At 42.9% G+C, this 13,307-nt stretch overlaps 1 protein-coding gene across 1 annotated transcript in view; it reads left to right on the forward strand.

Annotated features, from left to right (window-relative positions):
- Tbc1d9 (TBC1 domain family member 9) overlaps positions 1–13,307 on the forward strand; it is a 104,406-nt gene that overhangs the window by 54,305 nt on the left and 36,794 nt on the right. The window contains exons 3-5 of the mRNA XM_021220208.2: positions 2,177–2,295; positions 11,344–11,572; positions 11,974–12,235. Of these exons, the coding sequence (XP_021075867.1) occupies positions 2,177–2,295; positions 11,344–11,572; positions 11,974–12,235 (610 nt within the window). The remainder of the gene's footprint in view (positions 1–2,176; positions 2,296–11,343; positions 11,573–11,973; positions 12,236–13,307) is intronic.

The following is a 13,307-nucleotide window of genomic DNA, read 5'->3' on the forward strand; positions in this document are numbered from 1 at the left end:
CACACACACACACACACACACACACACACACACACACACTAAAGGTCATAGTGTGATGTTTTGTTTTGCTTTGCTTTGCTTTGTTTTGCTTTGTTTTGTTTTGTAAAGGGCAGATTTTGGTAATAAGCATTCAAGAAGCAGACCTCCATTGCCAAGCCACAGCCAGCTTCTGGCACATTTATGATGGTCATAAGGCGAAGTACATAGGAGGCAAAAGGCAGAGGCTAGGGGCCGTACAGTGTGGATGCGAAGCAGCTCTGTAATCCTGTGCATCTCTCTGTGTGCCTCTTTTCTAAGGTTCACTGTATCTGCCCATGCCAACAAGCACAGATGGAACTCTGGGGTGGCGGGCACTTGGTTGGCACTCACCCTGCAAGGTGCCCTTGATACCATAACATCTACAGCTCATGGGATTAGTAACCTTGACAAAGAAGGGCTCAGGTTTGCAGTGAGAAATTCATGCAATTTGAAGAACAACCAGAGTATGGGAGGCCCAGGGACTTGTTTTAAACTTTTTTAAAGAAAAATTCCATTACTATTTAAATGTATTACTCCAAAGGGCTAAAAATTCTCTGTCAAACTCAAGTTGATTGGTTTCCTAATTATTCCAAATAATCATTGCATTTTGAGTTTGAAAGAATCCCTGAGTTCTAACCTGTGTGTAGACTCTCTCCCATGTAGTTTCCACAGGGTTAGTCTGAGGTGGGAAGGAGGTCCCTTTGTTGCTCATATGTGTCCATTTCACACATAGAGAATTTGAGATGGATTTTAAAAACCATCTAAAGATAGCCAAGTGGAGGGTCCCATGTTAATCTGAGTTCCAGGTATTTCCACAGCATTATGTGGTCACCAAGGACTTGCCCATGGCCTAGAGCCATGAAAAATGCCTATGAAGCTAAACATCTGTTCTTTTGGGTCCCAAACAACCGCTCTGCTGAGAAGCCTTCTCGTTCCCCTTCATGAAAGCATCATTCTTACAATGTTATTGTTTACTGCAATCCTTGGGGTTGAACGGAGCACCTTGTAGGTGTTAGCTGAACACACACAACAGCCCTATATAAGCATCTGTTATCAGCCATTTTGGTATCTAGTCCCAAAGTAGAATAGCTTGAGCTTGGGTTCCCTTTTCTTTTAGTCTCTCTTCCCACAGTGGTCCTGAAGTCCCTCGAGCATGCCTGTCAGTGTCAAAGATATTTTAGTTCGGAGACTAGAGATCTGAGTTCAGTTGCAGATAACATCACATCCCTCACCTTTCTTTGTTGGAAACCAGCTTGTGTTATCTTGAATTACTTGTAACAAAGAATGGAGAAAATGGGCATTCTTGAGATCTCAATTAAAAGATAACTTGGGAATCATAGGCAACACCCAAAGAATCAATGAAACCACAGGCTCTCTCCTCAGTGTAACTGTGGGTCGTTCATCTCTAAAGCTTTTTCCCACCATAAGATCATGATAAAGGGAGTTTATCCTCCCATTGCCTAACCTCATCCTGATAGCCATCCTGTTATGCCCTACAGGGTAGTTACATATATTACAAGCCTAGAATGGCTAATTTAGAGGTTTCCAAGTGAGGTGACATGTGTTTCTTAGCAACTGACAGAAATATAGTGACTCGGTTGGAAGCTACAGTATGACCTCATCTCTGTGTTTCCAGGCAGCTGCATAGGGAGGGGTGGCTGCTGTCTTCTACCAACGATCCACTCTCACATCTCATTCATAATTGAACAAGGCTCATTATGTGTGAGATGGCTCCATATCATCTCCATGGGCACACCACAGCTCACCCAGGGGTGGCGCTTATCCACAGAAAGCTCACATCATGCATGACAAGATCTATGTCACCCTGTAAACTGCACACTCTAGAAGAGAGAAGAAAAGAGCTAAATTCCAAGTTCATAGAGGCCCATGCAGAGTATGGACCTACGTTATACACCGACCCAGGTCAACTCTGAACCAGTCTCAGCTTCTGAACTGACCTAGTTCAAGTAATCTAGAACACAGGACTTGCTCTTGGGTGTCATCTTGTCTGTCTCTTCTCTGGAGGATTACAGTCAGAACTCTGAGAATGGCTAACAGTCTCCTTTGCTGGTGTTGAAAGCTGGTTAACTACACTTGGTTCTTAGTGTGTTTGGCAAGAAACTTGACATCCGCTGCTGTCCCCTCTGCGTTCATGCAGGTGGCTCCAGGAAGGAAGTTACTGAGCACTGGGAATGGCTTGAACAGAATCTACTGCAGACACTCTCCATCTTTGAGAATGAGAATGACGTCACCACGTTTGTAAGAGGGAAAATACAGGTAATAGTGTTTTCCTTTTGTTTTAGATGAATATTATTGAGATATGTAGTGTGCATGTATAATATTCTCAAGGGATTAAAAATGTTCTTAAACAGATAACTAGAAAAATCTAAAATTTACAGAAATATTGCAAAAATAAGAACTATATACAACCCACCTGTGTGCCCTTTGCTCAGACTTAACTAACATTCCACCCTACTTGCTTAGGATTTTTTTTTTTAATTTTATTTACTTTATGTATGTGAGTACACAGTCGCTGTCTTCAGACACCCCAGAAGAGGGCATCGGATCCCATCACAGATGGTTGTGAGCCACCATGTGGTTGCTGGGATTTGAACTCAGGACCTCTGGAAGAGCAGTCAGTGCTCCCAACCGCTAGCCATCTCACCAGCCTCATGATCAGGATTGTCAAGGCTATCATTTGAGAGAGCTTCCTCTTAAATCATTCCATGTATGCTTTCCAATAGTGATATTTGATGAAAAAATAAACTGAACATTATTTAGCAATGAATGTAACTATCATAATTACATTGCCTTAATGTTTAGCATATATTCTAATTTTAAAATAGAACTATTTATCTTACGCATATAAGTGTCTTGCTTGCATGTGTGTATGCGTTCCATGTGTGTGCCTGATGCCCTCCAAGGTCAAAAGAGAGCACTGGGGTTCCTGGAACTGGAGTTACAGGTGCTTATGAGCTCCTGTGTGAGTGGTAAGAACCACACTAGGTCTTCTGCAAGAGCAGACAGTGCTCTAACCACCGAGCCATCCCCCCAGTCCCATATATTCTAATCTAAATGGGGTTGAGTAGACCCTTGATAGCTTTGGGTTTTTTTCTGTCTAGGAGGGAATTGAATTTAGCTTGCATCTCTTTAATCTCCTTCAGTCTGGAATATTTCCATAGCTTTTCCTTATGTGTCAGGACATTAATGTTGTTAAAGTGTGCACTTCTGGTTTTCATAAAAGGATATGTAATTTGGGGTTCTGCCAGATGTCTCTCTGTGGTCAGATTCAAGTCTTGCCTCCTAGACAAACTTACGTAAGCAACTTTGTGTCGCCCTCATCCTGTAGTGTCCAGAGGCACATCATGCTCACCCGCCTCTCGCCAGCATTATAAATCCGTTCAAAGCATTAGCCATTTTTTTCTGCTGTAGAAGTCATACATTTATGTTTACAAATAATGATATTTTATAGGAAAATTTTATTTTTTTAGGAATTATTTATTTTATGCATATAAGTGCATTGTACCTGTATTCAGACACACCAGAAGGGGGCATCTGATCATTTTACAGATGGATGTGAGCCATCATGTGGTTGCTAGGAGTTGAACTCAGGACCCGTGGAAGAACAGTCAGTGTTACTAGCCTCTGAGCCATCTCTCCAACTCCAGGAAAATATTTTAAACCACAAATACTACCCCTCTTTTTTTGGCAAAAGGTCCCTGTTGGTATAGTATCTGTTACTGAGTTTTAAAAATCTGAATAGTTCTTCAATGCGATAGTTCGCAAATAGTGGTTTTATTAAGAAAATTGACACCGACAGACTGATAGCTTAACTGCAGACTTCATTTAATATTATTATTTTGAAGATGCCACGTCCTTTCTCAAATCACAGTTTAATTCAGAATCACAGACTTCCTTCATCTCCTCGTTCTTGTTCTCTGTATTTGGTGTGTGTGCTGAAACCGGTTCAGTCACTACCTGTGCTTGGATATTTAGATGCCTTCCAACATTTTGCAACTATAATTCTGCTACATTTATTACTGCATGGACTTGTGTTTGCATATGACCGAGGTTGTATCTTTAGGGTGAACTTGCAAAAGAACTGCCAGATGGAAGGAAAATGTGTGTGCTGTCTTGCTAACTATTCATTTCCTCTCGAGGGTACAGTATCATTTTATCCTCCCATTGGCATGTGTGCCAGCACCATCTTCCCACAGCAACTCCAGTCGTGTAGATTCACCAGCTTCCCAACTTCTGCTCGCCTTATAGGAGGGGAAGATGGCTTCCCTGGTGCTTGATGCCTTTGTATGAGAACATGGGTCATGTTTCCCATGGTTAAGGGCCACAGTGTGTATTATACACCGCTGCGTGTATCTTTTCTTTATCTTTCATAGGATTTTGGGGTCTTACTTTTCTTGAATTTTATGGTGTGTGTGTGTGTGTGTGTGTGTGTGTGTGTGTGTGTGTGTAGGTCAAAGGATATTTTAGGGTCATTCCTCAAGTGTCATCTACCTCTTTTTGTTTGTTTGTTTTTGTGTTTTTAAAGACAAAACTGTCTCTGGCCTGGAGCTTGGATGCACACTAAGCTTCAGCTCTGGGGATCCACCTGTCTCTGTTCTCACAGCTCTGGGATTACAGGCATGCTGCTCAGCCTGGGATTACAGGCATGCTGCCGAGCCTGGAATTACAGGCATGCTGCCCAGCCTGAGATTACAGGCATGCTGCCCAGCCTGGCATTATAGGCATGCTGCCCAGCCTGGGATTACAGGCATGCTGCCCCATGCTCAGCTTTGTTTTACTGGGTTCTAGGGGTTGAATTTCGGCCCTTGTTCCTACAAGGCAAGCACTTTACTGGAGGAGCTATCTTTCCAGCCCTCTTTTACTTTAATGTCATAGTTATTTTTATCAAAAGGCCATTTTGCTTCTGTTGGTAACACACATGTGCTGTAGCTATTTATCCTGTTTGTCATTTGTCAGCAAATTTTGCTCACCATAATTTTTGCCATGCAAGGTTGTAAGGTGACTTTTTTATGCATCAGGAGAGGCTCTCAAAATGGTCAATATTTTTTTTTTGTCTTAGCAAATGTGTTTTTAGACATGGTTTAAAAAAAAAAAAACAACTCTTTTTAGACCCGGAGTAAGGAGGATTCTAGGAAGTAGTTCGACAGAATACCTACCGCTCATAAAATCCCTAGAGTGGTCCATGTTCTCTTTCTTCGATTTGACTAAACCCTTCCACTGCACAGAATAATGGAAGCAGGGTCTGAGGTGTTTGAAGGGGGAAGCTGATTGGATATGACTTGTATACAACTCTGACAACAGACTGAGGAGAAGCGCATACAGACACCTGTGCCTGCTCCTCAGGCTCAGCCTTCCCTCAGAATGAATGCACACTCTCTGATTAGGATTCCCTATTAGAGACTAGAAGAGACCTAAGAAAGGGATGTGATAATGCATTGGGAATGTCCAGTTAGTGTGTGTGTGTGTGTGTGTGTGTGTGTGTGTGTGTGTGTGTGTGCGCACGCGCGCATACATGCATGTGTGCGTGTGTGTGTGCACGCGTGTGTGTGCATGTGTGTGCGTGTGTGTGTGTGTGTGCACGTGCACACGTGTATGTGTGTGTGTATGTGATAATGGAGAGCGCTGTGTTGATGAAGCTGGGTTTCTATGTATATTCATGTATGTGAATACAGAGATCATGAGAGTTTCCAATTACATCAAACATGAGGGGCTGGATGACAAGCTCAGGCAGCTGGGTTGGAGGAGACACACAGACATGAAGCAACAGAGGTAGCCAGGAGCCACCCCACAGCCCTGCCTGCCTCTGAGACTCACCATCTCTGGTTAATGAATAAAGAGATAGAGGAAGAAATCGGAGCTTCCGAGGGACAGTAGCTAGATAACAAAGGAAGGAAGGACAAATCATGTCAAACAGTCTTTCTTTGCACTACATTAAATATGTCAAGTCTATTTCCCCTGAAACTGTTTATGAGGGGAAATTCCCATTAATGCAATTATGTGTGAAAGAATGTCGTTCGTGTGTAAATGAATGGCTTACTGGTTCACAGATTGCCCAGTGATTAAGGGAACCAGCAGGCTTATTTGTTATGGGATCTAATTAACTTTTATAAATTATAAATGTAATCACTATGCAGGGAACAGGAATTCAAGTGCCATCCATGGCATTCTGTATAGCTCTTTCTGGATGTTCAACATGCTGATCATAATAATAGGATTCTGTGCTCCTATGAATCTGCTCTTTTGTTATAGCCTTGACCGATATCTACCATAGCTATATAATCATAGTTGTTTTACTAACAGAATATAACTCCATAATTGACTTGACTTTGCTTCCTAGAAGTTACCTCAGCTTCTAAATTAGCAGAGAATAACCAGACACAAATAAAGATGTAAACTTTTGTACACATGACTTTTTTTTTTTTGCCACAAATTATATTCCTCCAATCACTTTAGGGGATAGATAGAGATTAATAGATGAAATAATTAAACATTTTTAATAACTCAAAATATTTTAACAGACCTTAAGTACATGTTGTTAAACCAGGATCTCATGCTTGCTTTCATATGACTTTTTACAGGCTTACTTTATTATTTTAATCATGTATGCATGCTTGCGCCTGTGTGTAGTGTGTGCTCATGAGTGCATGTGTCTGCAGAGCTGAGTCACAGGCAGGTAGGAGCCACCTGATGTGTATGCTGAGAACTAAACTTGAGTTAATCCCTCCAGCCTTTGTTGAAATGACCTTAAAGTTTAACATCTTAATGTTTTTTTCTTTGATTATGAAGCTAAACATTTTATTATTGTGAACCAAGATTTTTTTGTTGTTTTGTTTTATGTGGGTTTGTTTTGTTTTGTTTTGACACTAGGTCTGTATTCCTGACGTGTCTGGGACTTACTATGTAGACAAGGCTGGTCTTGAACTCACAGAGATCTTTCGGTCTCTGCCTCCTAAGTGCTGAGATTAAAGTATACACAATATCTAGCCTTAGGTATACCAAGTTAATTTCACTTTTTAAATATTCCTTTACATATTTAAATTAACATTAGGCATCTAACATGTTAGATATATCAAATTTCTGACATTGTTAGGAGCCACTGCCTAGAACCAGAGTGGTTTTAGATTAAGTAGACCCCCATAGAACTTAGAGGAGGGAAATATTCCACCCCTGTGTTCCATCAACCTGGCCTCCTGACTGAACATTCACACAAAAGCCAAGGAAAGCTTTGGCATTCCAGACTCTGTCTTTTCCTAAAGGTGGGAAAGTTGAAAGTGGGAGCCATTGATTTGGTCTGTTAATGGATGTACAGTAGGTCCTATCAAGTTTCAAGCTACCATTTCTTAGTTTCATACATTCATAAATCTATTCATACATTAAAACACTTAAGTGAACATTCTAGATGTTGTTATTTAGCACAGTGTTTTTGTACCCATAATTACAGGGCTTTACCCATGGTCTGATGTACCTCACTTAGTTTTAATGCTCTCCCTATTCTGACTTTGGTAAGAGATCTGCCACAAATACAAGCCTGCTTGAGGTTTCCCGGATGATTCCAGGGCATGCTGGTTGCCTAGGAAACCCTGACACTGCTTCCCATTACTGTATTATGCTCCTTCGAGGGGATTGGAAACGGTTTAACTCTGTAGCACAGGCTAACCCAGAAGTTACTGTGTATCCCAGGCTGGCCTCAAACTCATCAACATCCTTCTGAATTCTTCTTACTCAGTGATCCAGTGCCCCCAGGCTGCCTCTGGTTGCCTGACATCCCTCATGTAACTCTACCGAAGCCTGTTCATGTGCAGAATAACCTAGGTCCAGCTCCTCGGGCTGGCAGGAGCTCCATATCTGTTCTCGCAGAGGGAAGCAATCTGATCTCAGTTTCCCAGGGAGAAGGGTTGCTACTTGAGATGTCAATCACACTGCTACCCTGGATGAGTGCACAACTGAAAAGTTAACTTCGTAAGAGTAGCTCATAATGAAACGATGCAGATTTCACAATCCACAACTGGTATCATACAATAATATATATATATATATATATATATATATATATATATATATATATATATATCCCTAAGATATACTCCACTATATTCTAATTTGAGAACACAACACATTCTCCATTAAGAATATTGTACTGAATACCCTTTAGACAGTAGGTATTTGTATAACGTTCAAGACACTATTGTTAGTGTTGGAACTCAGGTTTAGTGGTTGACATATATAATATATATATATGATATAAATATAAACAGAATCTGTCCACCAACATAAATGGAAAGAGTATAGAACTGAGAATGTTTAGATGGAATTATCCGTTGCTTGGTTTCAGGGAAGCATCCTAAGGTGTGGCTGCAGCACAGGCTTAGGTAGAAATGTTTTCAAGTCTCTGTCTCAGACACGGCTGTTACAAAACAGCCTGTGTGGGGAGAGAACCTTGACAGGAAGCCACTGTGTTGAGGATCTCGGGGTGCCTATGAAGGTAGACTATATTGAGTATGAGGTGTGGGGACTCCGCTGTTTGCTGTTAGCTGTGTGCCCCAGATGCTCAGTCGCTTGAATGGTGATGGCAACGTTTGGAAGACTGAAGCTTCCTTTCAGCCACCATCCCTCGTGGCCACCGCTGCAGGCCATAAGGTGTGGCAAGGGACATAAAATTCAGGAAACGATTTCAAGATAGGAAGCAGAGAATCACCATCACTGGTGCTGTGTGTGAGGGAAAAAATCATAGCTGGGAGGCAGGAATTAAGTAAGCCAGTCTTGGGGAGTTGCTGTGGTGACAGACAGAGGGACTCTCAGGATGATGGGACCACAGAGGAGGTGAGAGTTATGAAGGACACCTGTAGTCCCAGAAGGTACCTCGGGCTGGCTGGGGCAGAATTCGCCATGGGAAATTATTCAGATACTGCACAAGGAAGGAAAAAGTTACAGTGTCAGCTGGATTCAAACTGAATTTGACCCAGTATTTGTGCTGGGACAGGAGTGGTGAGCCACTTAGGTTATGAATAATAAATGATGTAGTCACATTGATTTCTTAATTAGTTTTATTTTTGCATATGCTAGTGTGTCCTGTGCACCATATCTGTGCCTGGTGCCTGTGCTGTGAGATGAGAGGTGAAGCTGGGTCCCCTGGGACTGCAGTTATGCATAGTTGTGATTCACCATGAAAGGTTCTGGGAATCGAACCCCAGTCCTCTGCGATACAAGGGCCCTTAGCTGCTGAGCCATTGCTCCCGTTTCCGAAATCAGTATACATGGGTGGAGGCTGAGGGTAATGCTGGGTTGTTCAGGAGGCACACACACACACACTCACACACACACACACACTCACACACAGTCTGTGAGGAGGGTGCATGTGTAGGGATGTCTACATGGGTGGAGGCAGAGGGTAATGTTGGCAATGCTCCTCAGTTGTTCTCCACTTTATTTTTTTGAAACAACATCTTTCACAGAAATCTAGGGGTCCATGATTCCACTAGACAGGCTGACCCTAAAGCCCAGGGCTCCTCCTGTCTCTGAATCATTTTGGAGCTAGCATTACAGGAATGGGCCTGTGGAGACAGCTGGTTTCCATGTAGGCTCTGGGCAATCAAATTCAGGTCCTTGTAGGTCCTCATGCTTGCTCAGCAACTACTTTATTAACTGCCCTATCCATCTACGCCACCACGACCACCACCAAATGTGTCTTAAGAAGATGTTTGAGAGTACTATTCAGGCTGCATTGAAAGAACGAGAACCCAATAGATAACCCAAAAAACAGGAATTATAGATATCATGATCCTGTTAAGTTTTTAATCCTAAGGATGCCAAAGGACTCAGTCCTGTCTAGGAAAATCCCAGAGTTTTCCCAAGTTCCCACAGGTACAAGTGACACCGTGGAACCTGAATTCACAGCTCCCATGCCCAGTGAGAATGAGATCAGAGAAACTGAAGATGAGGTAAGGGCAGATTTGACAATTACAAAGTCAACCATGGAATTTGAGGGAGTATAATATATATATATATATATATATATATATATATATATATATATATATATATATATATATATGGATATGTGTGTGTGCATGTAAAAATCTGCACACATGTGCATTGTCATGTGTGTCATAGTGCCCACGTGGAAGTTGGAGGACAACTTCCCTCTACCTTGTGGGTCCTAGGGCTTGAAATCAGAAAATCAGATTTGGCAGCCTTTAGCCACCGAGCCATCCCTCCAGCTCAAGGAAGCTTCTTCTTACCGAGATGCACAAAGACGGTCTCTAGGAAATTACAGAGGAGCTGGCTAACGACAAAACGGCTTCTCAGGCTAGCAGAATGATGGAATAACAGATTTAGATTAGACCATTGTCTTAGGGTTTTATTGCTCTGAAGAGACACCATGACCAAGGTCATATACTGGGACATTTAATTGGGACTGACTTACAGGTTCAGAGGTTCAGTCCATTATCATCAGGGCGGGAAGCATGGCAGTGTCCAGGTAGCTGAGAGTTCTACATCTTAACAGGAAGGCAGCTAGGAGCAGATGGTCCTCAGGCAGCTAGGATGAAGGTCTCAAAGCCCACCCCACAGTGACACACTTCCTCCAAAATGGTCGTACCTACTCCAACAAGGCCACACCTCCTAATAGTGCCACTTCCTGGGCCCAGCATATTCAAACCACAACCAGTCACATTCAATGCAAATATTTTATCTCCTGGGCATCTGTCAAAAAGTCTTGTGTCTAAGTTCCATTCTCATATTCACTTGCCTTCAGCTCAACTCCTCAGGTACTGGGTCACAGGACAGATGTCCATTAGTGACTTATATTCAGCCTTGCCTCCCTTGGTCTTCTATGGTGAATTGTGTTACGTTTTGTTTTGTTTTGGGTTTTTTGTTGTTTTTTGATTGTTTTTTGAAAAGCTAGAAGTTGACTCTGTCTTGATGTGCTTAGTAAACATTAAGTGACAAGATGCTTATATTCCCTTATTTTAAAATAAAACAGCTTAATTTTTAGTGAACATAAATTAACAAATAACCAATAGACATGTAATAAAATCTGTTGACAGTCTTTTAGTGCACTAATGTTACTGGTTAATTGGCTAGGCATGGAGGCTGACACAGGAGGACCACAGTGAAACTAAGGCCAAGCTGGACTGCATAGCTGAGTTCCAGGCCAACCTGGAGCTATGGAGAAGCCTAGCATCTGATGGGCTGGCTGCCTTTGAAGAGAACTAGTTATTAAAACAAATCTGCTCTTGGGAGGTGCTTCACCCCTCTATGTTCCACTGCAGGCAGAACCCCATCTGTTTGCTTTGTTCCGATTAGGGCATCATTGCCGAGTATAACAAAATCAACGATGTGAAAGAAGATGAGGATACAGAGAAGTTTAAAGAGGCCATCGTGAAGTTCCACAGGCTGTTTGGGATGCCTGAAGAAGAGAAACTAGTCAACTATTACTCGTGTAGCTACTGGAAGGGGAAGGTCCCTCGGCAGGGCTGGGTATACCTAAGCATCAACCACCTGTGTTTTTCCTCCTTCCTGATGGGAAGGGAAGGTGAGTGGTCTGCTATTGTTTCAGAGAAGGTCTTTGGAAAGTCCGCTGACGTTTTCCCTGAACTCATAATCCAAATCAGAATATCAAAACCATGTATATAGAGGGGAGTCAAGACTATTTCCTGACTGTTTAATGAGTGAATTCAATTAGGTCCGATTCAACAGTTACAAACAAATTATTCATTGAGTACTAGAGGTTCGGTAAAGGTACCGTTGATTCAGTAGATAGGACTTTAAGTCTAATCATTCTGATCCCAGAGTTCATGTAATACAAGTTATACCTAACGAATGAGACAATAAAAACAGATCAGGAGCTCAAAAGAGTTGGGCAGGTTGTGCGGCGGGGTTGTGAGCCTGTCATAAGTAAGTAAGTACTAACCCAACCTTGTTGCCCATGCTCAGCCAAGCTGGTGATCCGGTGGGTGGACATCACTCAGCTGGAGAAGAATGCCACGCTGCTCCTGCCGGATGTGATCAAAGTGAGCACAAGGTCCAGTGAGCACTTCTTCTCCGTGTTCCTCAACATCAATGAGACGTTCAAGCTGATGGAACAGCTTGCCAACATAGCCATGAGGCAGCTCTTGGACAATGAAGGATTTGAACAGGACCGGTCCCTGCCAAAACTCAAGAAGAAATCTCCCAAAAAAGTGTCTGCTCTGAAACGGTGGGTGAGAGAACCTTTAGAACTCAGGGGTGGAAAACCTTTCAATTCACTCGGGACACTGAGCTCTGGCCAACTTCCAGCTCAGGAGCGCTTTCCTGAGTGTAGATACAATAGGGAAAGGCTGCCTGAGGCATGCCAGGTCAGTGGTGGGATCTCTGCTAGTCCCAAGGTCAGAGTGTAGTGGACTCACACTGACCTCCGGTGACCTCAGTGGAGCTGCTCTGAGCTGGGGTCATGGGTTGTAGAAGGTACACATTTGGGGCAGAAGGATCGCATGGAGGAAGCCCAAGGGAGAAACACCAGGAGCAGTTGGTCATTGTCCAGGATGTGGGGTGAGGAGATGCAGGGAAGTGTGGTGTGTGCGAGAGAGCCAGGGTGGGGCGAGGGAAAGCCAAAGCCTCTTAATGTTGATCACAGACACAGAACTGCCCTTCCTAAGATGGGAAATGAGTCGAGGGAGACTGATTCCAGAGCATCTGAGGGCTTGGTTTTCATTGTGTTGAGTGGAGTTGCTTACAGGGCATCAGGTTATTCCTCTAATCACATAAAGGTGGAAAGTGTTGCTACGCAGGTGGGAATGGAAGTCTGAAAAGACAAGTTCATCATTAGAATGTCTTCTGGTTGTTTTTTTTTTTTTTTTTTTTTGACATCCTAGTGAACAACACATTTATTCCTTACCTAAATGAACTATATACCTAGTAAAACGCAAAAGCAATGAACAGAGGGGACATCGAAGGCGACTGACCAAGAAGAGATGCTTCTGGTTTGTTTTGAGTTCGGAAAATATTTGATGCTGTGTGACTTTTTCTACAGAGACAGGGACAGTGTCTGTTCATCCCAGATATGGCACTAACGACAAACCAGAGAAATGACACCCAAACCTAGCTTAGTGATCTAGTGAGTTTATTGGGGTTACTGACAAGAGATTGAGCTTGTCACTGGGAAACCCACCCCAGCGTGGGCATCGCCTCCTGAGACTGCACCCCTGGAGGACGCTTGCATGGCCGGCAACGTGGCCCAGCAGCTCAGCCAGATGGACAGCACCGTCTTCCAGTGCTGTTACTGCTCCTAT

This window comes from Mus pahari, chromosome 20 (genome assembly GCF_900095145.1).
Source record: "Mus pahari chromosome 20, PAHARI_EIJ_v1.1, whole genome shotgun sequence".
Classification (NCBI taxonomy): Eukaryota; Metazoa; Chordata; class Mammalia; order Rodentia; family Muridae; genus Mus; species Mus pahari.